This window comes from Nematostella vectensis, chromosome 10 (genome assembly GCF_932526225.1).
Source record: "Nematostella vectensis chromosome 10, jaNemVect1.1, whole genome shotgun sequence".
In the NCBI taxonomy this organism is placed as follows: Eukaryota; Metazoa; Cnidaria; class Anthozoa; order Actiniaria; family Edwardsiidae; genus Nematostella; species Nematostella vectensis.
This window is the reverse complement of record NC_064043.1, coordinates 8071569-8097551: the sequence shown is the minus strand read 5'-3', so window position 1 is coordinate 8097551 and position 25983 is coordinate 8071569. Positions and strand designations below refer to the sequence as shown.

General features: G+C 39.1%; 1 protein-coding gene across 5 annotated transcripts; it reads left to right on the top strand.

The window, feature by feature from the left end:
* The first annotated feature begins 17 nt into the window (after window positions 1-17).
* Window positions 18-25694, top strand: LOC5521878 (THO complex subunit 2). 5 transcript variants are annotated; one of them, XM_048733896.1, is made up of 43 exons: window positions 18-131; window positions 204-280; window positions 349-440; window positions 1175-1226; window positions 1343-1413; window positions 1739-1860; window positions 3693-3826; window positions 4063-4325; window positions 5003-5098; window positions 5538-5606; window positions 6111-6283; window positions 6721-6907; window positions 7758-7799; window positions 7878-8011; window positions 8322-8423; window positions 8501-8585; window positions 8955-9048; window positions 9362-9442; window positions 10152-10546; window positions 10699-10863; window positions 10950-10994; window positions 12377-12477; window positions 12698-12824; window positions 13141-13282; window positions 13471-13628; window positions 14304-14364; window positions 14483-14550; window positions 14862-15053; window positions 15520-15635; window positions 15879-15948; window positions 16388-16502; window positions 16707-16763; window positions 16860-16896; window positions 17396-17545; window positions 17974-18108; window positions 18668-18930; window positions 19334-19371; window positions 20628-20717; window positions 21397-21457; window positions 23070-23128; window positions 23703-23795; window positions 24278-24342; window positions 24874-25694. In XM_048733896.1, the coding sequence occupies exons 1-43, from the start codon at window positions 67-69 to the stop codon at window positions 24899-24901; spliced, it is 4770 nt and encodes a 1589-aa protein (XP_048589853.1). In that variant the 5' UTR covers window positions 18-66; the 3' UTR covers window positions 24902-25694. The 5 variants fall into 5 exon arrangements, with proteins under 5 accessions (XP_048589853.1, XP_048589856.1, XP_048589855.1 ...); XM_048733899.1 differs by having other exon boundaries at window positions 19-131; window positions 19331-19371; window positions 23703-23786; window positions 24281-24342; XM_048733898.1 differs by having other exon boundaries at window positions 19-131; window positions 19331-19371; window positions 23703-23786.
* Window positions 25695-25983: the final 289 nt, after the last annotated feature.

Here is a 25983-nt window from a genome sequence, read left to right as displayed (position 1 = left end):
AGAACTTTGCGCCAGCGATAAATTACCGCTCTCATCCGGGTTCTTTCGAACCATGTGGAAGACAAAATGGCGGATGTAGTGGTTCCATTAAGTTTTATAAAGAACTGGGAAAAATCCGGCAAAGATGAAGTGTAGGGACAACTTTTTCTATTCACTAACATGCATTGAGACTACATGTACCTAACAAGATATCTGAATTTCAGTTTGAGACTATTCAAGAGTTGCTCCAAGGATAGAGATGGCAAACTGTCAGACTCAAATTTTCTTTGCGGAGAAACCGGTAAGTACGGTTGTTTCGCGTGTTTTACTAAGTTGTAACTCTCACTTGAGATCTCTCTGATTTTTCAGACCTCAAGCGCGTTGTATATGAGCTGTTCTGGCATGTCATTCGCGGTGATCTGCGACAGGAGGATGCCTTGTTGGTCATGCAAGAGGTGGCGGTGAGTTTACGCACAATAAATGTCTAAGACGCTAGTAAAAGTTGTCGAGGTTACACAGCAAACTGCTATGCAATGCAAACTCTGTGTGGCTTTGCCCAGGAAATAAATACAAATGTAAAAAAGAATCGATTGTTAAGTTACTGTCGCTTACATTACTATGCTGGCATCAAAGTTGAAGTCTCGATGCAAATACTCAGCAAATACTCATTGGTCAATCGGGTCACTTCTTATTGTAGGATCAGTAAATACTATCCTTTTTCCTTGTGACTGAATCATGCTTTAAGCATCTTTTGCTATCATAGAGACATGTCTGTTTTCTATATATTTTGAGTTAAATAGACAGAATGGATAATGCTTATAAACAATTGCTTAGTTTTGGTATCTCTTCCAACCCATCAACGTTTCATGCTGATCAAATTTTGCCATTCAAGAGTCACAGCGAAGGAAGCAATCACAAATCACGGTTTTCAATTTGTCCTTATCACGATTCACAATAAACAAAATATGCTGATCACAAAAATAACCCTTACCAGCCCTGATCAACATCTTTGATTGGCAAAATATTTTTTGAAGTGTGATCTTTGAGACTTACAGTGGTAAAACATATTTGAGGTTATTTAGGTGATTGTTTAAATAGAACACTGTATAATTTAATTTTTCCACCATTTGAAATTACCTCTTTCAAAAGTTATTATGATAATGTCATACTGAAAATGTTTTTGTTTTTGTTGCAGGACATCCATCGCAACAGTGTGTCAATGCTTGCCGACCTGATTTGCATCATGGGTACCATATTAATGCTTCATAATCATTATTTGACAATTATTAGTAGATTGAGTTGTCTTCACAGTTGAGGCTTATGGTGTTTTGCTTCGCTGCCCTTTAATTGGCATGTAAAACAGATGTGGAGAGCCAGTGCTTAGAGGAGAAGGAGAGGCGAGAAAGATTTCTTTCCCTTGTTGCTGCATCAGTGGTTAGTGTTTCAGAATGCTGAGGCTCTCAAATATGCAATGTAAAAACCAATGTCGAATTACAAAAAAGACTTGCAAAAGCCTTCATCTTCTTTATTTTTAATTACTTTAATTCATGTTTTCAAGAACAAGATGTGGTCACCAGTCACCAGATATTCGGTTGACATTGTTTTATTTATTCGTCCAGAATATTAGAGTATAGAATGTTGATAAACTCTGATTATTACAGTCGTCCCTTTATTTTATTCTATCAGCCCCTTTTTCTAGTCTATCATCCTCTTATTTTAGTCTATCAGCCCCTTATTCTAGTCTATCATCCCCTTTCAGTGTATCATCCCTGTGGTGCTGCTCAAAGAGAGACTGGACATGGAGACGCTGGATGCTGTTGGGTTAATTCAATCACAAAAAGCCTTTAACCAGAAATATGTCAAGACTAAGACCAAGCTGTTGTAAGTACTTAGAAGACAGGCTTCCCACCCGCATCAGTGAAGGACTTCTAAGGACATACAAATTCACACAAATCATTATCTACGAGTTATATCTTTATGCTCTATTCATGAGATAGTGGGAGGCTAGCCTTTCTATGCAAATTACATTACAAGGATGCCATTTGACCAGCTGCTATGTACCGATCATTGGCAGAAAGCTAGAATTGATGTTTAGAACAAGCAAATGTCAGCCTTCAAGTAAACTTGTATTAACTTTCACAAGTGCTGAAGGTCCTTGAATTTGTTCACTTGGATACATACACAGGCCAGATACTTTGTATCTAATCATAAACAAAGAAAAAAAATCATCTTAACATAAACACAATAAGAGTTATATCTATAAGTGACTTTTTCTCAACTAATGGGAGTTTTATTGGCCAGCTTACTAGCATCAGACAAATAATACCAAAAAGTATTCCCTGCTGTAAATTTTGCATTTGTTGTTATAACTACAAGTAACAGCTCTTTTACTGTACGCATGCCATTGTGTTGTCGCCATAGGTATGACATTGTGTTGTTGCTGTACGTATGACATTGTGTTGTTGCTGTACGTATGATGTTGTGTTGTTGCCGTACGTATGACATTGTGTTGTTGCCGTACCTATGACATTGTGTTGTTGCCGTACGTATGACATTGTGTTGTTGCTGTACATATGACATTGTGTTGTTGCTGTACTTATGACATGGTGTTGTGGCTGTACGTATGACATTGTGTTGTTGCCGTACGTATGACATTGTGTTGTTGCCGTACCTATGACATTGTGTTGTTGCCGTACGTATGACATTGTGTTGTTGCTGTACATATGACATTGTGTTGTTGCTGTACATATGACATTGTGTTGTTGCCGTACGTATGACATTGTGTTGTTGCTGTACATATAACATTGTGTTGTTGCTGTACATATGACATTGTGTTGTTGCCGTACGTATGACATTGTGTTGTTGCTGTACATATGACATTGTGTTGTTGCTGTACGTATGACATTGTGTTGTGGCTGTAGGTATGACATTGTGTTGTTGCCATACGTATGACATTGTGTTGTTGCCGTACGTATGACATTGTGTTGTTGCTGTACGTATGACATAGTGTTGTTTCTGTACGTATGACATTGTGTTGTTGCTGTACGTATGACATAGTGTTGTTGCTGTAGGTGTGACATTGTGTTGTTGCCGTACGTATGACATTGTGTTGTTGCTGTACATATGACATTGTGTTGTCACCGTAGGTATGACATTGTGTTGTTGCTGTACGTATGACATTGTGTTGTTGCTGTACGTATGACATTGTGTTGTTGCTGTAGGTGTGACATTGTGTTGTTGCTGTACATATGACATTGTGTTGTTGCTGTACGTATGACATTGTGTTGTTGCTGTACGTGATATTGTGTTGTTGCTGTAGGTGTGACATTGTGTTGTTGCTATACATATGACATTGTGTTGTTGCTGTACGTATGACATTGTGTTGTTGCCGTACGTATGACATTGTGTTGTTGCTGTAGGTGTGACACTGTGTTGTTGCTGTACGTATGACATTGTGTTGTTGCCGTACGTATGACATTGTGTTGTTGCCGTACGTATGACATTGTGTTGTTGCTGTACTTATGACATTGTGTTGTTGCTGTACGTATGACATTGTGTTGTTGCCGTACGTTATATTGTGTTGTTGCTGTAGGTGTGACATTGTGTTGTTGCTGTACGTATGACATTGTGTTGTTGCCGTACGTTATGTTGTGTTGTTGCTGTACGTATGACATTGTGTTCTTGTTGTATGCTTGACATGTTGTTTTTTCTAGCTACAAGCAACAAAAGTACAACCTGACTCGCGAGGAAAGCGAAGGTTATGCTAAGCTTGTTGTGGAACTGTCATCAGAACCAGGAATACAACTGAAGTGTGATACTCTACTGGAGAATATCAAATCCCTTATTGGTAAGGGACTAATCGTATCTACATTTACAATGTACCTTATCATATCAACTACTAAAATGACATTACAGTAGAACTCACATAAACAGGACAAGTATTTTGTCTGTTATATAAGAAATCTCTTCTGTAATTGTGTTTAAATGTTTTTAGGTGTTTTTCTTCTAAAAACAATGAAAAAACGTAAAGTGCAAATTAGTATTTAATTTGAGCTTAGTGAAGAAGTGGTGTGTTTCTTGCAGGCCGTTTCCATCTTGATCCTAACCGTGTGTTGGACATCATCCTTGAGGCATTTGAGTGTAATCTTGGCCAGCAAGACTTTTTCCTCCAGTTCCTTCAATTGTACATGTCCCGGAGTGAGACCGCCTCTCTCTGCCACATTCTTGGCTTCAAATACCAGTTCTACAAGGACCAACCAGGGGTCAGGACGCCGCAGTCGCTATTCCACCTGACGGCACTGCTAATCAAGAGTGGGCTCATTCACCTTGACAACCTTTACAGATATGTAAGTCCAATTGGTTACTCAATTTTCGTTTAAACACCCAGTATTAAAAAAACTAGGTTTCACTTGGTGTCTAAGGAGAAGAGTTTCTGGGTCATGAAAAAAGAGCAAGGATCATTAGTAATAACAAACCACAAATGGTACCTTTTTGTCCTAGAACTAACATTCTACTGTTATACACCCTACCTTTCTTCCTGGTGACATGTTTTGGCAAACAGAGTCATCCATTATGATCCACTTTTATCTTAGATTTAAACTGTTAAACTGCTATCTGCAACTAGCTGTTCCTCAATTATGTTTCAAATTGAGGGCTAAATATTGGCAAAAGGTACCAGTTTTTCTCTGGTTGGATACAAAGCTGGGACACCCTCAGATCATTTTAAAGTTAAGTTGCAGAAAAAAAGTTTCCAATTATTTTAGTGCAAGAGAGTTAGTGCATTTTCTTTTTTCCCTTTAAACTGATCGTATTAACAGCTAGAAGCATGTACTTCCTTATTCTTCCTTGATCACATTTACAGCTAGCAGCATTGAGAGTTGAATTTGAGAAGAGAGTTGAATTAGGCTGTAGTTTACAGACAGGAACTACCTACAATTAAATCCCCATTGACTAATTTTGTCTGTTTTATTGGGTACACATCTTTTGTACAATCTTCCATGCTTAACAAAACTTAATTTTTCAGCTAAGTCCATCAGATGGGGAGATTAAAGAGATGCACACAAGAATGGCTCTGGAAGCCAAGCAAGAGGCTCAGAAAATGAATGTCACAGTTCTAGCGGTGAGTTTTTTTATCTATTCATTTATTTACTTATTTATTTATCAACATTCACCTTGACACAAGACAGTACTGAAACAAACAATTATAGGGAAATATGTAAGCTTATGCTAATAACTGTGGGTTTGGTAAGATTAAAGAAGGAATTATGTGAGCAAGAAACTTGAAGATAAAGTCTATAATAGTAATAATAATAAATGTTTATTGTTAACATTTCATTGCGTATGAAATGTAATACAATTTGTTTTTATTAGTAAAAATAGATTATGTACTTGGCTATAGCTTAATCGATAAGACTTTAACCTGAAATATGTTTTGGCATCTCTATTCTCACACTCATCCAAAGTATGCAGTAATTCTGTAGAAAAAATGCATATTTCAGCTTTCTAATAAATGTGTTTAGCACAGTATCACAAGTTTTACAAATGATGCTCACTTCCAGGATGTGTCTGCTAATAATGATGAAAATAAGGAAAAAGATGTCCCTAAAGAACCAGAAAAGCCAGATCTGGTAAGTATGGTATATGTCGCTTGTTCCTCAGTTTACCGCCGGAATGCTTGCCGGGATAAATTCAGTTCACACAACTTAACACACAGGGTTATGATGGTACCAGATTTTTTAGTTGATTTTCTTTATTGGCTGGTCGATGATCGTTCAGTAAAAACTGTTTACAATTGCAAAATAGGAAAGTAGGAATCAGGATCTAATTTATACAATAATTGCGGTAGAATTGACAATATAATGTGTTCATATAAACTTACGCCCGATGTCTTTCCAAGCATGAGATAAATGCTTGGTAACTTGTAGAAATAATCGTTTGTGAAATAATTTGGTTGTTTCTGATAATTAGAGCTTTATAGCTAGGGTCAGTGACCCTAAAGTGTTTGATTTCAAGTTAATTAATCAAGCGGGTAAACAAAACAAATAGAAAATTATTGGGCACAGTATGCCCAATGTCATCTCTCCCTTCCTGGCAAATAATTACTGAAATACTCATTGATACTTCTCTTCCAGCCTCCAGACAACCAGAAGTTTGGCTTGTGCGAAGCGCTGCTGATGGTTGGTGGATGGAGTGATGCCAAGTGTATAATGAACAAGTTGCCAACCCATGCCACTGTCGCACATCTGCCGATAGCACATGCCTTGTGCAAGCTTGTCCACTCAACCATTGAACCTCTTTATAGAAGGTGGGAATTTTCATCTTATAACTGATTTAAAATGATTGGAGGCTTTCTCCTGGGTAAACAAACTTTTGCACCCATTTGACATAACTCCAGCCACGCCCCTGATGAGGCTGTTATTCCACTAAGTTTTTCTTTAGCATGTAATGCCTATTTTTTATTCAAAGAACAATGACTCATTGTTACAATCTTTCTGCCTCTTTTATTTAGCAAGCATTTTTCTTAAGCTTCAACTAGGTACTACTGTACCAAAAAGAACTCTCCCAAACTCAAGATTAATGTCTAAATTCCCCATAATAGTGTTCTAAAAATAGCCCGAAAGGCCCCTTCCCTCTATGGGGCACAACTGCAAGGGTAGTTTTTTGTTAGCCCCCAGTATGACACTTACTGAGGATGATGTTTGATAGAAGATGCTTTTTTAAGATGTTATTTTCAAATTCCAGTCATGCCTCTAAGGCCGCCCGTGGTCGTCCCTACAGAGCAGTATCCGGAGGCCCCTCCCAGGCGCACTCATTTGACGACCTGTCAAAGGAGCTGTTCCCCATGGTGACCCGCCTTGGCCCATACCTGTCATGCGACCCTATCCTCCTGGCCAAGATCCTCAGGGTTGGGAAGGGCTTTCTCAAGGAGGTAGGAGATAACAGGGGAAAACAATGTCATTTAAACCATTGCAAGCAATATTGTATTGGTTCATTAGTAATTTACCATTTCTAAAATCGCTTAGGAGTCAACAAGGGCCTCCCGCATTAATAATTTATAAATTAAATTCACTTGGGAGGGGGTGAGCAGGCTTATTTATTTCACCCAAGTGAATTTATGTGTTTAATTTTATGGTCTTATTTGTAAATCCCTACCTCTTATGAAGTTTGATAATAATCTACTACTTACTATAGGGTAAATTTATTTGATCGGCAACTGAGTATTTGCTATTTGGATATCGAGATTTGTCTGATGCTACATCATTGTTGTGGACTAGAATGACTACACTCCAACACAATCTATTACACAACAGACTTTACATGATTCTGTTATTTTGTCTCAGATTCCCTCTATATGAATTTCACTGTCGTGCTATTTCACCATTCACTTACACTTACTGTAGCTTAGCCACTATGCTCTCCACTTAACTTGCCACTTTGCCCCCCTACCTCACAAGCAAACCCCTTATATACCTTTGGGTGTTTCTCAATATGCCTAATAACATCATAAGTGCTGTTACTAATATAAGAAAGATTACATCATTCATTTTGTTATTGTAAACTGCTGAGACAACTATCCAATTCTAGTATTTTCTAACAACATGTATGTGTATTAGTTTTGACAATGTTCCAAGCATGTGAGCCTGCACATAAACAATGTTCTAGACAGTTACGCTAAATAATGTTAGTGACTCTGTCACACTCATACAGTGCAGTGCAGGGCAGTGCAGTGCATACTGTAGTAATGCAGATGACAAAATAAAAGTTTTTTTTTTTTACAGAACCCTATGGTGTTTGATGGCGCTAGTACATCTTCAGAAGAGGTAATGCTTCAAAACTGAGCCTCAGAAAGACCTTATTTATTTGTCTAATTAAAGGTTGTCTTTAATATACCACTAAAGGTTCAAAGTGTGTGGTGTGGATTCCTTACCTTACTGGATGAGGTTCTACTGCCGTCCATCTCTCTATTGGAGTGCAATTCAAGCCTTTCAGAAGAGCTATGGAATATGTTGAAGTGCTACCCCTACCAAATAAGGTAATGTCTGCATTTCCAAGCCATAACATGGCCCTTTTTCACTCTTTGAAATGGAAGAAGTCAATTGATTTTAGCACTGCCTTTGTTACCATGGCAATGTCAAATGTCTCTTCCTATATCAATCTTGTGGGATTCTGACTTGCGGCAACAGACTTTGCATAGCAATGTTCGTTCCCCCACTGACATTTGGGCAACTTGAAGTGCTATTATTTTACTTAATATAAAATCTATTAGTATAGTTATAATAATATATAAACTTATAGTGTATATATCAATATATATATATTTTTTTTGTTTACTGTTTTACAAGGTATCGTCTGTATGGACAATGGAAGAACAAGTCTTATAACAGCAACATGGAACTGATCAAAGTCAAAGCTGCTACAATCAAGCGGGCAAAATACATCACTAAGTAAGAAAAAATATCTTCTTTCTCTTTGTTATAGGGTGAAAATTTCCCTCATCCTTTTTTTGGTTTGATTTTCACAGGCGGCTGACTAAAGAGAATGTTAAGCCTTCTGGTCGACAAATTGGCAAGATAAGCCATAGCAACCCTGGCGTTGTTTTCGAATATGTGAGTTATCTGGAAAAAATCAAAGGGGCTTACAGATGATAGGACAGGTTTCTACCTTCCAGTTATGCCATCACGATAACAAACACATAATGTGTTTACTGGCTTTTTCAATATATAAAATGATTCTAGTCACAAGATTAACATCCTGTTTTCTGCACGCAAAATTGGATTAATAAAATTTAAGAAGTGTGGAACTGCTCTATGGTCAAACCTCATCATAGGGATTCTTGCGCTGTTTAATCTAGGCCTTAGTAGATGTTTGCTATTAGCATCCCATCTCACCAATCACCTTTTGTATTATACATTTCTACTTATTTGTTATATTATTTGTGTCATACTAATTGTGCAATTTTAACATCTTTTGTCTAGCTGCTCACTCAGATCCAGAAATACGACAACTTCATAGTCCCTGTGGTAGACTCCTTGAAGTATCTTACCCCGCTGGCCTATGATGTCCTAGCCTGTATCCTTAATTGCTTCTTCATCAGGCATTAAATTTAAAACAAACCAGAAGTTCTCATTTCAGTGTTCATAGTCATAGACAAGAAAGGTAAAAAAATTGTGCCATTTGCGTATACTATAGAGCCGAACTGTACAGCCAAATAACTAAAAAGTTTATTGTAGAGGTACAGAAGAAATAATGATTATCATTTGGTAGATGTGCCATGTTTATGGGATGTGGGCGATTGAAAATCCCTGCAAGATCAAGAATACTGCTTAGTCTTCATCTTGTTCACGATCACATGATTCCATTTGCCTTGACCTTGTGTCTACAGTTTGCATTATTGAGGCTCTTGCAAATCCGGAGCGAGAGAGGATGAAACAAGAAGATACAAATATTTCAGACTGGTTAAAGAGTAAGTATTAAGGCCCAATTTTTTAGATGCTTTGGTTAAAGCCGCATTGTCACCAGTTTACTTCCGGAGGTCCGACGGAAACCTCAACCATTAAAAGACAAAAGAATCTATTAAAATCCGAGATATTAAACAGGCCATCCGCTCTAAATTATCAACCACATCCTCAAAAAAAATTCCAATAGACTCGCTTCTTTCAATATTTTGAAATGTTTTTCACATTTTTCATTAAAAATCATCGGAGATTGCTACGTAGTCGACCCGAAGTAAACTGGTGACAATGCGCCTTTAACTCACTGGTATGATTGGTATACTCGCTTGAGCTTTGAGTTAATTACTGTATACTTTAACCCTGTGTCGTGCAATAACAACTGCATTTAATATGGGTGAAAATCACTGAGGTGCTAAGTTATTTAGCATCTTCCAGGTATTTAGCATTCCTCCCTTATACAGCAGAAATGCTATGCAATCATGAAACCGTTTGTATGATGACTAAGTTTGTTGCCTAGTTGTTGCCTATGGTTCACCTTTAAGACTTGCCTAATATCTGGACACCGTCTTGATCACACAAACTGACACAGTTTGGGACTTCTTTGGCATAAGGAGAATCATAAGTTTTCTTTCTGGAGTAACAAAAAACTTACAATGTAGCTGATAGCTTATTTACTGAATCAAAAGAGAAAGATTGAAATAGATTAAAATTCCTCTCCAGGTTTAGCCACGTTTTGCGGTACCGCATTTCGGAAGTATCCCATCGACCTCACTGGGCTGTTACAGTACGTGGGTAACCAGCTCAAGTCAGGCAAGAGCTTTGACTTACTAGTCCTGAAGGAGGTTGTCCAGAGAATGTCTGGAATCGAAATGTCTGAAGAGGTGACCATGCAGCAACTTGAGGCCCTGTGTGGTGGAGAACTCCTCAAGGCAGAGGGGGGCTACTTTGGCCAGATCCGCAACACCAAGAAGTCGTCACAGAGGTTGAGGGACACCCTCGTGGAGAGTCAGCTAGACCTACCCCTATGCATCCTAATGGCTCAGCAAAGAAACGGGATTGTATTTTATGAAGATGACAAACGGCATCTTAAGCTTGTAGGGAAACTCTATGATCAAGTAAGTAACATTAAATAGCATCTGTGTTCCTTGGAATACATCTTTGTCATGGTGAAGCAGTAGAGATTAATTTATGTTTGCTATTGTTAGTAAATTACTTCTCAAAATAAATAATCAAAATTCTTAACATTCTAAGCTTTGTTTGCTTGCAGTGCCAAGATACTCTTGTCCAGTTTGGTGGGTTCCTAGCAAGTCAGTTTACCGCAGAAGAGTACCACGCCCATATCCCCTCCCTCAGCACTCTCGGTCAGAGCTATCACCTAACCCCTGACGTGGCCTTTTATCTATCACGGCCCATGTTCACACATCAAATAGAGGTATGGTGTATTGGTTGAATAAGAAATTTTTGTGATTCAGTACCTTTTTGTTTCACAGAAACTGCTCACAGTCTCAATCTTTTCAGACGAAATTCAAGACAGAAAGAGGTGATAAGGAGCTAACTCAAAAGGTATCAGAATTTCATGTTAATTTTATATTTTTGTGTTAGGTTGGAGAAATGTTTTTCACACAATAATCTGAAAGTTGTAAAGCATGACTATAGCTACAGTAGGTACATGAGGTTTACTTCCTTTATATATGTATATATACAGTCGAAGCTCTCTGAGCGACTGCACTCGTAAGCAACCAGCTCCGATAACGACCACGATCACGAATCACCGATTTAATTGTCACACAAACTCCCTAATTCTAAGCTCTCGTAAGCGACCAGCTTATCAGTGCGACCAGCTCCGTTAATGACTACAATCTCAAACCACCAACTGATACTTTTTTTGGCTTTACAACATCAGTCAACACCTGATAAACATCATATCCAATGCATGCTGGAATCACATACCGTTGAAGAATTTCAAGCATGTCAACCATGGGATTAACATTTCCTTGTCTCCAGAAAATGTATAAATGCAAGGAATCTCTAGTCCGTAGCCAGCTCCACGATTTATCCTTTTCCAGTTACCATAGCCATCCCCTTGTTTGTTGCACGCTTTAGAAATCAGCTTAATAAAAGACGCCATGCGATCGTCTAGCCGGCAAAGACATTCTTATTGAAGAAAAGCGTCTATGCAAACAAGCGTTACAAGCTACTTTGCGTAGAATTATTTGCTATAATATAAAACAACTCACACTCATGATAAGTTAAATACCTCGTTTTGCGAATATTTTGCTAACATGGTTCCATCTATATTTCCATGAGTCAGTTATTTAAAGTTTGTTTTGTTCACAGTTACAGTTATTAGTGTTTGTATAAATATTTGAAAAAAGATAAATTAATGTGTAGAAATATGGTTGCGTGGCGTTGAAATGCACCTTTTTGTAGATGTTTTAGCCAAATTTTCTCATTAAAATCAAGCAATAAACCAAAATATTACAGCGTTGTTATTATCATGATAACTTTTAGATTCAATTTAATTAAGCTCCCATAAGCGACCAACACCAAGTTTTTGGCACCCAGTGATCACTTAGGAGAGCAAGCTCTCGTAAGAGACTAGCTCTGTTAACGACCACGATTTTCAGTTCCCAAGGTGGTAGCTTACGAGAGCTTCAACTCTATATACATATATTTTTACCTACTGTATTTTGTAGACCTGATTTGTAGGCGGAGACTTTGACATGTTTACATTGTTATCATGTAAGACATTATTTGTTTTGGTAGCAGAATATGTTCCACAATTGTTCATTTTCTTTGATCCCACAAAGTGTCTACTTGATGTCTCATCTAGCTGATGCAAAGTTATTGATTATTATTTCTGTTACCCTATTAGTAGATTTAAATCTCTAGAAAAAAATAGTTTTCTTACTAATGAATGCATCTTTAATTTTTTCCTTTTCCAGCAAATCTACCAGTGTTACATTGATGCAGTTAACTTAGTTATGGAGCCTGTTGTGCAAAGTGCTCGAATGCTCCAAACCCCAAAAGTCTGGAATAACATAAGGTTAGTTAAAGATTAAGTACAATTGTAAGGCTGTCAGCTACCATCTGAGCTAAATACCAAATGTGAGAAATCATCTGTTGTCAATGGCTATTTGGAAAGGCTATTACCGTAAGTGGCAGTATCATATATTCTCTGGCCTTCAGAAGCGATATCCCATAAGTTTTTTTTTTCAAATACTATTTTTTCTAATATGGGTTCTCTTCTTTGTTTGCAATCTCAGTCCACAGTTGTATGTGACGTTTTGGTCCCTATCAATGTATGATGTTCATGTACCTGTTGACCGCTACGAGCTGGAAATCCAGCGCTTCAAGCAGCAGATAGTTCAGCTTGAAGAAAACAAAGACTTGGTAAGAGTGATGGAAGACTTCTTTTTAAACTCGTGATGCTCTTTTGATAGATTTCCTTTAATAATATGCATATATTGCTGACTAGTGCTTACCTTCTATTATAAATCGTTAATTGAACTACTTGAATGTATGCCCTTTGAGACATAGGCCACTTCTAGTCACTTCTAATGGGCATTGTGTTTGATGAATGTCACATGATTGACACATTGCTTTGTGATTGACATGCATAATTGTGATTGACACATGTCATTTCGATTGGCTATATCATTGGTAAATGCCTTATCTTGATCGATGCAATGTGTTTGTCTCCCTCCAGGCTGCCAGCAAGAAGAAAAAAGACAAGGAGCGCTGGGCACAGCTGATTGACAAGCTGAAAGATGAGCAGAGACGACAAGAGGAACATAACCAGTGTGTCATGTCATGGCTAAAGCATGAGCGAGATTCGTGGTTCCCATCTAGTGAGTAAATATGCTGCATTCATATTTAAAAAAACATGGCACAACTTTATGTGAATTTATTTACTAATTCATCACTAATGTTCTATTTAAATACAGTCTGTGAAGCCAAATTTCTTACGGAAGCTATACCTGTGCTTGGTTTTTAAAATCCTTTAAAGCCTTTTTAATGTTCTGTGTTTTATGTGCAGAATCCACCAAGAGCGAGACGATCACACAGTTCCTTCAGCTGTGCATGTTTCCACGGTGTGTGTTCACTGCCAGTGATGCCATCTACTGCGCCAAGTTTGTACACATGCTGCACAACCTTAAGACGCCTAATTTCTCCACACTGCTGTGCTTTGATAGGGTATGTAAACATGTAGCACATTGTCATTTTAGGTGGTCACCTTGTTGAACCTGACTGGTGGCATTTGTAATGCAGAGACTTGCACACTGTTAAGTTGTGAAGTTGTGGTGCAATGATACCAGAAATGGTAGGGTTTGGTAAGGTTTAGGTGGCATTTGTAATGCTGAGACTTGCAAACTGTGAAGTTCTAAGCTGTGAAGTTGTGGTGCAATGATACCAGAAATGGTAGGGTTTGGTAAGGTTTAGGTGGCATTTGTAATGCTGAGACTTGCACACTGTTAAGTTGTGGTGCAGTGATACCAGGAATGGTAGGGTTTGGTTAGGTTTAGGTGGCATTTGTAATTCTGACACTTAAGCACTCTTTAGCTGTGAAGTTGTGAAAGTGTGGTGCAATGATACCAGCAATGGTAGGGTTTGGTTAGGTTTAGGTGGCATTTGTAATGCTGAGACTTGCAAACTGTGGAGTTCTAAGCTGTGAAGTTGTGGTGTAACGACACCTGGAATGGTAGGGTTTGGAAAGGTTTAAGGTTAGGGTGACATTTGTTATGCTGAGGCAGCACATTGTTACATCTTAATGCTGTGTGTTTGTAGGTGCACCGTCCTTAGAGGAAAGGTTGTAAACTTGTTAAAGAGGCCGCAAGAGAAGGTTTGATGTGCCTTGTGTTTTTATTGCAGGTGTTTTCAGACATTTCTTACACTGTTGCAAGCTGCACTGAAAATGAAGCAAGCCGATATGGTGAGTCATTTTTGGGCACCCCATGGATATATTTATTTCTGCTATGTTGTCAGTATTTTTTTTGCCCAAACAATCCACTGTTTGTTCACAAATGTTTATGGAAATATACTATTGACAGGTCGCTTCTTGTGCTCTATGTTGGAAATAGTGATGCGTTGGCATGGTGACCGCAAGACCTATGATAAGGTATAGGTCACTCCCTTATTGTCATGTTTTTCCATCATTTTTTTCCCACACGAATCTTCTTTATTCATATATCCATTTAAATAAAAGTTAAGTACAAAGTATGGTATTGTCCACTTAAAACTTAGTCTCTTAAAGACTCTGACCTTTCTGTAAAAGGGTGCTAACAGTGCTATTCCTTTGTGGAGATTATTCCTACATACATACAGGCTCACAGGCTAACACAGGCTGCTCTGAATACTGCAGATAATCATACCTTGTGGATATTCCTTGGAAAAGTAGGGTCTGATTTATATCATGTATATCAATGGCAGGAATGCGGTAGCTACCCTGGGTTTGTGACTGTTCTACGAGCGACAAACACAGACAAGGCTGACCACCTGGACTATGAGAACTTCCGCCATGTGTGTCACAAATGGCAGTACAAGCTGACCAAGGCATTGGTGGTTTGCCTGGAATCTAAGGACTACACCCAGATTAGAAACACCATCATGGTCCTGACCAAGGTACTTAACACACTGAGCAATTGACAGAATAGCTCCCTGATGCTTAGAGAATTGTGATTAGCACAATAAACAGGAATACACCTATTAAAAATAAGTTTGCACGAGAATCTATATGTCATAACCTGCATTGCTTCATTTGTGTCAAATAAATGATATTAAAGGCATTAAAAAAACACAAGTTTAGAAAGCTTAAGCATTCTTGTTTATCAACCTCTAAATGATCACACAGCGTTTCGCGACTAGGATTCAGCCATCTGTACTTACCCATGAGCCACTGCTGATTACAATACATCGATTCGCAGGTGCAACCTTAATTGAAATTAGGTGTAAGTAGTGAGTGAGTAAAGAGTCAAAAGAAATGGGTCAAGCTTAACATGCACTAAGATCATAAAGACTATCTACCATACTGTATGTCTTTTGCAAGGTTAATATGTAGTTCCCAATTAAACTATGTTTTTACCGGTAGATTCTGCCATTCTACCCCAAAGTCTTGAATCTGGGTCAGGCCCTTGAACGAAGAATAGACAAAATCTGCGAGGAAGAGAAGGACAAGCGACCTGACATTTTTGCACTCGCAATGGGGTGAGTCAAGCTAAACTTGACCAGAGACAGTCTATACTTGTGTGACGGTCTATACTTGTGTGACGGTCTATACTTGTGTGACGGTCTATACTTGTATGACGGTCTATACTTGTGTGACGGTCTATACTTGTGTGACAGTCTATACTTGTGTGACGGTCTATACTTGTATGATGGTCTATACTTGTGTGTCTTTAGCACCCAACTCCTATACTCAAAAAAGGTAACTTTTTATTTCATTTTAAGCTATTCTGGTCAGTTGAAGACCAAGAAGCGAGACATGGTAGTTGAGAGTGAGTTCCATCACAAAGAAAAGGTCAGTTTTGGAGAAGTGGCAACAACAGTGGGATGCACCTGGGACCCCATTGACTTGAAAGAAAACAGTTTAATCTTAGTTCAAGTCATGAAAGTTTGAGTAAGCTGTATCCTAAGCTACAATATACAGTCATTTTACAAAAGGCTGTCGCGAACCAGCTTCGCAACTACGCGACATGCCCGCATGTGAGCATGGGTAAAAACCACTGAAGCACCTAGCTGCATATATTAGCCATATATTATTACCGCGTCTAAGTCTGAAGTTATGCGGTAGGCGGCCCAAGGGCTTTTACACTCTTGCCCAGTTTAGTTCTTCTGCTATTCTGTGACTATGTGTAGATAGGCCAGTAACAGTGTGGTATAATGTGGAACAAAGGTGTTGATTAACTTTGAAAACGTTTCTGTTAGCGAAGAGTTGAATGTGACATGTCTGCTTCTAGCTGGTGCCACCTCCAAGCAACACACCGAGTCAGAATGATACAAACCCAGCAGTTAAACAAGAAAAGCCTGACAGTCAAACAACAACAGCAGGGTCTACTGCACCAGAACCAGCTAGTAAGCACTGACCTTAGCTTCTATATTGCATTTTATTCTAGGGAAAACCCGGACTCTGAAACCCTTGTTTTTTTTTTTTTTGTTTTTTTTTTTTTTGGTCAATTGTAATTTGTTAAGGCCAATTATAAAAAAAATATCCCCTCTCAGAGATGGCAAGTCTCATACTGGACAGAAATGTGCCACAACTCTATACTTGTTTTGCAGAGACCATAAAGACAGAAACCGTAGACTCAACCGCTTCGACAAAATCCAAATCCACAGGTACATGTTAAATCAGATTAAAGTAGATCCCTTTGTTCGTTTATGTTTTTTTGTTTATGTAATCCTTATCTATTTACTGAATGTTCTGTTTTGTAGTGAATGTAAAGAAAGAAGAGTCAGTCAAGTCTACAAGGTACCCAACCTGATAGCCTCCCTCGCAGGCGTTTTTAAGCAGGCATCGGGAGCGAGCGACACCTGCCTAAAAAACGCTTGCGAGGGAGGCTACCAACCTGATAGCTAGTAGTACTCAGAAGGATATTTTTTTATGAAGATCACTAATATTCATAACAATACGTGGTTGATATACAGTCTCACTCACCACCTCTTTTAATTCATACCTAACTATTGAAATCTTAAAAAAATTCTGGGTTCAATATGAAAAAAAATTCCCCCAAAAACAACAATGTTTCAACAAGAGTTAGGTTTATTTCACCCATATATGGTTGAAAACAGCATAATGATAATGCAGCTTTCTTAGATGTGACCGTAACAAAAATTGTGGTCGGAATGCAAAATATTGGGTATCACACATTTTAGTTTTTCCAGCTCTTTTTTTTTTTTTTTTTTGAATTGAAGTAAAATACTATCACTACTACCATTTGATCTCTTATTGGGTTATATTTTTATCCCAGTCCAAGTACAACAAAAGCCGACAGTGACAAGCCAGCGAGCAAGCCCAGCGGTAGCTCCTCTAGTGCCAGGCCCTCAGGGACGAGTACACCCACGAACAGACAGAACGCAGCAGACTCTCCCAGCAGGGGGACTGGATCTAGCTCTACCAAGTGAGTGTTACTTGTTAGCTTCAGTCCCCAGAAGAAGTGCCACAAAAATGAGATAATACAAAAAAGATATGCTTTTCTATAATTATCTTTAAGAAGCCTGCGCCCATTCAATTGTAGTCAAAGTTACCAATTGACATTATCATCCAGTTATATACCTTTTGGACCAGGAATAGAAAGAACCCTTAGGCCTCAAACTTATTAATAACTTTATTATAGAATAATAATTGGACATGATATGACATTCGCTTCCAAATGATGATAACCTCCACTTTTCTCGGTCCCGAGGATTGCCACTCAATAGAGGTACCACTGTATAAATCGCATAGCGCGGTCCCGAGGGTGGTGGCTTCATAGAGGTACCACTGTTTATAAGAAATCCCATGAGTTTTTCAGTATAGGGATCTAATGCATCACTGATGTTGTTAAAGGTCCAGCGGTAATTCATCATCAAAGACCCAGTCTACCTCCAATCGAGTTGTAAAAACCACAGGTAGCACAACACCCATAGCAAAAGCTGATACGACCGGAAGTGAATCTGAGGGCAAGCGCGGAGAAAGTGTTGGGTTAGTAGTGTTATATAAGCGGAATGAAAATAAAAGAATATATGCACTTTAGGGGTGGGAAACTGCTTTTGGCAGGAAAACAACAACAACAAAAAGAAACTTATTCAGCGTAAGGATCGGCCATAAAGTTTCCATGTCAGAAAAGTCCTTGTTTGTTCGTCGCTTCTAGCGTGACGGCCGCAGCAATTTCTTTGTTCGTTTCGGTGTTTGATTATTTTTAGTTTGCCACCCAAAAAGTTATTTGATTTCTTAGTGCAACTTGCTTAGTCTTCTCGAATAAGGACGTTTAGTCTCTTATCGTACTTGCTTAACCTGTATAGGCGAGACGTAAGAGCGAATGGGGATGCAGGCCTGTGGTAACATGTTCATTGTTGCTGACTCTCTATCTTGCACTCATGACTGTAAACTGCTTTGGAGCAGTCCGTTTCAGTCAGTCACATGTGAAGCACATTTGATAATGTCACCGGTGTTCATTTTCTCTATAAAATACAAAACGCTATTCAACACTAGATACGGCAACAATTAATCCTTGTCTTTTGGGTCAATTCTTTTTTTGTAGAAAAACAAAGAGCAAGGATAAAGACAAGGAGTCCCGTGAGAAAGACAAAGAGAAGAAAGAAGAGCGGGATCTGGATAAGAACTCCAGCGAGCGCAAAGAGAAACATGAACGAGACAAAGAAGCAAAAACCAAGGAGCGTAGCATAAGTAAAGAGCGCGACAAGTCGAAAGGCGAGAAAACTAAAGAGAAATCCTCATCAAACCACAGTAAACACAAATCAACACCCAGCCTGGACACATCCAAGGATGGCGAAGTGGAAAAAGGTGAGTGTCTTATACCCAATCTAACCATCATACCACACCTCCACAGTGTGGTATTTTCACCGTAACCGTCAAACCGCCCCTCAGCAGTCTGGTATTCGCGCCGTAACCTTCAAACCGCACCTCAACTGTATGACAATCGCGCCGTAACCGTCAAACCGTACATCAACCGTTTTGTAAATGCACAAAAACGTGTGGTTATCCCACCGGAACCGAAATGAATGCTTTACAGTAAGTAGCGCAGCGATTGTAACCATAAATAGTAAGTAGCGTGTGGTACTGTGGACTAAACCGCACAGTTGTCCAATTAGTAGCACTTTCAAGCTGCAGCGTTCATTAATCACTACTATTTTGGTACTCCAAAATTTCATTTGAAACTGAAATAATTCCTGTTTATTCTCAGAAGCTAAAAGACGGAAACTCGATGCGACTCCAACACACCAGGTTGACTGCGTACACCGTACATTTTATTATTACGCAATACTTAATTTGAGGGCATACCAGAGCCTTACTTTGAGAGTATACCAGGGACCTCACTTTGAGAGTATACCAGGGACCTCACTTTGAGGGTATGCCAGGGACCTAACTTTGAGGGCATACCAGAGCCTTACTTTGAGAGTATACCAGGGACCTCACTTTGAGGGTATGCAAGGGACCCCCTTTTAGGGTATACCAGAGCCTTACTTTGAGAGTATACCAGGGACCTCACTTTGAGGGTATGCCAGGGACCTAACTTTGAGGGTATACCAGGGACCTTACTTTTGAGGTTATACCAGGGACCTTACTTTTGAGGTTATACCAGGGACCTTACTTTGAGGTTATACCAGGGACCTTACTTTGAGGGTATGCCAGGGACCTAACTTTGAGGGTATACCAGGGACCTTACTTTGAGGGTATACCAGGGACCTTACTTTGAGAGTATACAAGGGACCCCCTTTTAGGGTATACCAGGGACGTTACTTTGAGGGTATACCAGGGACCTTACTTTGAGGGTATACCAGGGACCTTACTTTGAGGGTATACCAGGGACCTTACTTTGAGGGTATGCCAGGGACCTAACTTTGAGGGTATTCCAGGGACCTCACTTTAAGGGTATGCCAGGGACCTAACTTTGAGGGCATACCAGAGCCTTACCTTGAGAGTATACCAGGGACCTCACTTTGAGGGTATACCAGGGACCTCACTTTGAGGGTATGCCAGGGACCTAACTTTGAGGGTTTGCCAGGGACCTAACTTTGAGGGTATACCAGGGACCTTACTTTGAGGGTATACCAGGGACCTTACTTTGTGAGTATACCAGGGACCTTACTTTGAGGGTATACCAGGGACCTTACTTTGAGAGTATACAAGGGACCCCCTTTTAGGGTATACCAGGGACGTTACTTTGAGGGTATACCAGGGACCTTACTTTGAGGGTATACAAGGGACCTCACTTTGAGGGTATACCAGGGACCTTACTTTGAGGGTATACCAGGGACCTTAATTTGAGGGTATACCAGGGACCTTACTTTGAGGGTATACCAGGGACCTCACTTTGAGAGTATACCAGGGACCTCACTTTGAGGGTATGCCAGAGTTTACTTTGAGAGTTGAGTGCGTAAAAGGTGACTATTTAGTCTGTAGCTTTGAGAATACTAGAGAATATGTCTGTTGTAGCAAATGGGCCTAAGATAGAGTACGTTTCATTTTGCACTTATCAGGAGAGCCAAGAAAGGAGATCCAAAAGTTTAGAACGAGAAAAGGAAAAAGACAAGGACAAAGAGCGTGCTCTTAAAGCGGAAAGAAAAAGGGTATGTATTGCTATTTGTAAGTAATGAAATGGTTTTGAGCCCTGTGTAAACTGCGCCAGCACCGGCCAGCATTGCTGGCGAATTCTTGCTCGACTGACCACAAGACAAGGGAAATGTCAAAAAGTATTTTTCCCATCTTGACATTTCCTTTGCCCTTTAGCCAGTCAAGCGAAAATTCGCCGGCAATGATGGCAGGTGCTGGCGCAGTTTGCACAGGGCTTAAGGGTTGGTTAGAAGAGGGAGGACCATACAAAGATTAAACTTAGAAGAAATCTGTATCATCAGGAATGACAAATATAATTTAGTGAGTTGGGGCGTAATACGATAAACGTACCCATATGGGGGTATGTCAACAGGATCTTTTCGTCAGCGTGTCTTGGTCGCTGTGCCAAGTAAAGGCTGATTTTCATGCGTCGATTCATCGGCCTAGTTTTGTGTACGCTAATTCTCAAAATGTGACGTTACTTTGCATAACAAGCTGTAACCAGAGAAATCACAGCTTTTAAATGCTCTGGCCGATAATCGCCTCGACAAAGCTAGTGCGTGTAGAACCTGCTTTAGAGTTAATGTTAAAGTAAGTGTTTGTTGGTTCGAAGAAAGGGAACACTAGCTAGGCCACTGTGTCCAAACTCATTATCCTATCCCGTTATTTACGTTGAATTTGTCATGGGCTTTTCAGGCGTCATTAGATACGCTTGAAAATAAAGAAACTAAACGAAGAAAAGAAGATATCGACACGGGTAAGTCAACCTGTCACCCGGCAATCCTATACATGCGTAAGTAGATTGCTGTACAGGACCCGAAATGATCCCAGGACCCGAAACGATCCCAGGACCCGAAATGATCCCCAAAAGTACCCCAACTGATCCTCGGACCCGAAACGATACCGAGGAGTCCCCGAAATCAACCCCGAGGAATTGCGGTAATGGACAAAGGGAAAGCAGAAGAAATACTTGCAATTATTGAAGCATAATTAAGGGTTAACAGCGACTCGATTTCTAAACAACGTGACTTAAAAATATTAAATTTCAACACAATACTTCTATTTATTACATTGCCCGGCGTTAAACCCATAAACAGAGTCTTAAACAAATACACAACTTTTAATTGCTACTGAAAGAAATACAGCATGTATAAACATAGCACAGTTTTGCTCAGATCATTCAAACCTTTGACCTTCCATCACACTCTAAACATTTTGCGATTCCGACACATGACTCTGACGCTATAAATCTCATTTCCGGTAAACATTACCCCTAAAAATTGATATTCATTCGACAACCTAAACATGTATTTCACCACAAAATCCTTGTTCACACGAGCGAATATTTAAGGACACATTTTAGGCAGCCGGTTTGGCCGAGAAGATGGAATGACAAAAGCACACTGAGTTATACACTCAACACCCCTTCTACTACCGATGCAAAATATTAAGAGGATGTGGCTTTTGTTGAAAGCAATATTATGTGAGTTTTGAACTTCCTCATGTAGTCGTGCGTACACCCCGGCATGATCTCATAATATGATAGGTCTTTCATTCACCAAAAACAAACATGCCAAAAAAAACTTCTAAACATTTCGCTTCCTATAAAAAGCAGCATGTCCTATCTGTAAAGACTTTCTTTTATGGCTTGTTATGTAAAAAATGATTTATCCACGCCGGGTTCTTCAAATTACTATCACAAAGAATTGTTAGTTGACCCCAATTTCTGACTCAACCACTGTATTCCCCCGCAGTCGTATATTAAAATCTTAATACTATAGTTTTAGTTAATGTAAATTCCCTTTTAATAACACAAACAAAGCTAAATGTTTCATATGTTTTTAAAACTGAAAGCCAATCCTTACACATTCCTTCAGTTGTCCATTACTGTAATTCCTTGGGGTTCATTTCGGGGACTCTTGGGGATCGTTTCGGGTCCCGGGATCAGTTGGGGAACTTTTTGGGTATCGTTTCGGGTCCTGGGATCGTTTCGGGTCCTGGGATCATTTCGGGTCCTGTACATTGCTCCATATTATTTAAGGAGCACACATGGTGATGCCATAGTACAAACAATGACTTGTAGATATGCCCAACATTTGCATTGCTTGTTGACTTACCTGTAATGTAGAAGCTGGTGTGCCAACCTTTATACCAAAATTTATACACTGAATATCCATTAGATACACAATCGGAGACAAAAAGAGTTGAGTAGTTAAAGAATTGACCAAGACTATATATTACTATTAGGAAAGTTTAAACAAACTTCCCCTCTTATTAGCGCCACCTCTTAACCTCAAATCATTAAAGCAAGAGATCCCTTCACTACCATTCCTTAAAATAATTGCTATTGTGTTATTGTTCTCCTGCAGTAACAAAGACAAATACCGAAGGCAAAGTCAAGACGAAAACTGAAGATGGAGTGCAAAAGGTGGAGAACCCTTATGTTCCACCCTGTTAACTTGAACTTCTCTTACTCACCAAAATAGGAAATGTTGATCTATTTTGTTCCTAATTTTGGTTGCTTAATATTCTGAAGTTCCATCCCGCATATATTGAAAAAAAAATATTACGAAAGATTCATTTAAAGATATAAACAGCCGCCTGTTTACGCAGCTTAAATATTCATAAAGCCATAAACTTATCCAAATAGCTCATATAGTTATATACACAACCATGTAGTTCGGAGTTATTTGCATATCTTTTTACAAAATTCTAAATCCACTTAGATTGCTGATCATAGATTTTTGTTAACAACCCTTTATAACGCTTGTAAATTTTGTCCTTTGTGTCCTCGTATACCTTTCTAGCAGAGTTTTTCTCCTATTTGTCTTTAGCAGTTTACTTAAATGTGTTGCGTCTCTGATCTTTCGTGTTATTTGTTTGTTTGAATTGACGAACAGAGACGCGACACGGATAAGTGAAGTGGTAGAAACAAACAGGAAGAATGCTCTGCTACCAGGGTAGTTTTCATGTTACCAATCAATCAATTTGTTCCGTACTAGGAGAAGACGAAGGTCAAGCTCATCCGCACCGTAAAGGATGAATCCGTAGTAAAGGAGAAAAAGGAAAAATCCTCCAGCAAAAAAGTGAGCGAGGTATTATTATGGATAAAGTCAAATAAGTGTATTTGTAGTTTGAATTAGTGTCTTGTTTCGTGTATAGGTTGTTATCAGGGACCTCTAGTCCGTAAGCCTTATCACGTCGTTGTTTTACAAATTACCATCCCAGGGATTTAAGCGGCAATCGCATTAGTGTACTTCCTGTCATTTAACGTAACAACCTCCGATTATTTTTAACGGACATCGCGAAAAATATTTCAAAATTATAAATTAGAGTGGATGGCTTGTTAAATAGCGTTGATTCTAATATATTTTTTTATCTTTTGTCGGTTGAGGTTTCCCGGAAAGGAAAAATCCTACGATTGCTGCTTTAAAGGGGGTGTGAAAGGGGTGCTAAAGGGGGTGTGAAAGGGGTGCTAAAGGGGTGTTGAAGGGGGTGTGAAAGGGGTGCTATAGGGGTGCTATAAGGGTGTTTATAGGGGTGGTATAGGGGTGCTAACGTGTTAACTTGTTCACAGCAGAAGGAAGCGCGTCACGACCCCAAGGAGGCAGAAACGAAGGAGGACGAGAAGTCACGTAGACAATATCCTTTTTAATTCTAAATCTCCAAGCGTTTGGGATCTTGAGCTAGATTATAATACCAGTAATGCTAAGTAGTGGTTGTGGTGGTGGAAAATCAATTCCTCTTTATTTACGACCGCTTGGAATTTGGTAGAATTCACCACAGTGGATCCCACAATATCGATATAGAAAATTGCATCGAGGTGTTTTCCCATGAGTTTAATGGTAGGCTGAATAAGAAATCAAGATCGTTGTACATTCTAGAAGAATGTACAAATATTGAGTATATCTAGTTATATCTAGTTTTGGAAGGTGGAAGGCGACCGGATGTTCAACGTTGTTCCTCGAATTTGTTTTTATATGTGTATAATATTAAGAGATTTGGATGCCTTAAGTGTGTACTCGGATTTGTTTTTATATGTGTATAATATTAATAGATTTGTATGTCTTAAATGTGTACTAGTAATGGCTTTTGCGTTTTCTTATGGTGTTTGTGCGTTCTTAGCATATAGCATGCCTTTACTTGTGTGTGCGATTCCTTGACCATTTATACTCACAGATCATCATCCCGGCGCACGTGACACCAGTAGCGCGCATGCGCGCATAACGGTCTCGCAACAATCATCCGAAAGTTATCAACACGATTCAGTATCCCGCCACATTTGCCACTACATGAAGGTTTCCTGAAAAGGCTGTACTCGTCCTATCCCCATAGGACAGATGACGTGACTTGCCAATAGAAGAAGGAGAATTTTGCTCGCCAGTAGATGGAAGGCACCTTTCTGTATATGTAAGATGTCCCTCGCTTTACTTCCCGCAGTATGAAAGATGTCCCTCGCTCTACCCCCACAGGATGGAAGACTTTACTCTCCCTACCCCCACAGTATGAAAAATGTCACTCGCCCTACTTCCACAGGATGGAAGACTTTACTCTCCCTACTCCTCACAGTATGTAAGATGTCTCTCGCCCTACTCCCCTGTAGATGAAAGATGTCACTCACCCTACCCCAACAGAATGGAAGACATACTCTCCGCATTATGAAAGATGTCACTCGCCATACTTTCTATGGGGTGAAAGACATGGACTCATTTTAGTCTATGAATAAACTATTCATTTAATCATCGAATTAAGAATCTATGAAGCTCCTTCGAAACTTATAAAATTTCTTGTGAATGTAGGATTCCATGCATTTTTCAGTAAATATTCACATTTTTAGCTAGTATGAAATTGTTTTGCACCCGGAACTATCCCGGCCTTGCTGTAGACAATGAATCGTTAGGATTTAGCGAGTAGTTTGTACATTAACGCGCTGTTTTGTCAACGAATGAGAAGTGCACCGCGTGAAAACTTGTAATAAACATTTACAACTTTTATATAGACATATTTGCGTACTTACTTTGATACTACTGCAATTTTAGCCTTTTGAAGAAAAGAATACTTAACTGGCCAAAAATGTATAATGAAAAAATAGCAATAACAAGGAATTTTTTTGTAAAAGTCATTTTTAGATGTTAACAATAGAGTGGTTTTCAAAATCCCGTGCAACAAAATGTAATTGTTAATGTGTAATAGTCAAGCCAGAACAAAAGAGAACAATGACATTACAGTGTATTAGTACTAAAAATGAACTAAAGAGAATTTCACGAGTTTTTAAAAACCACT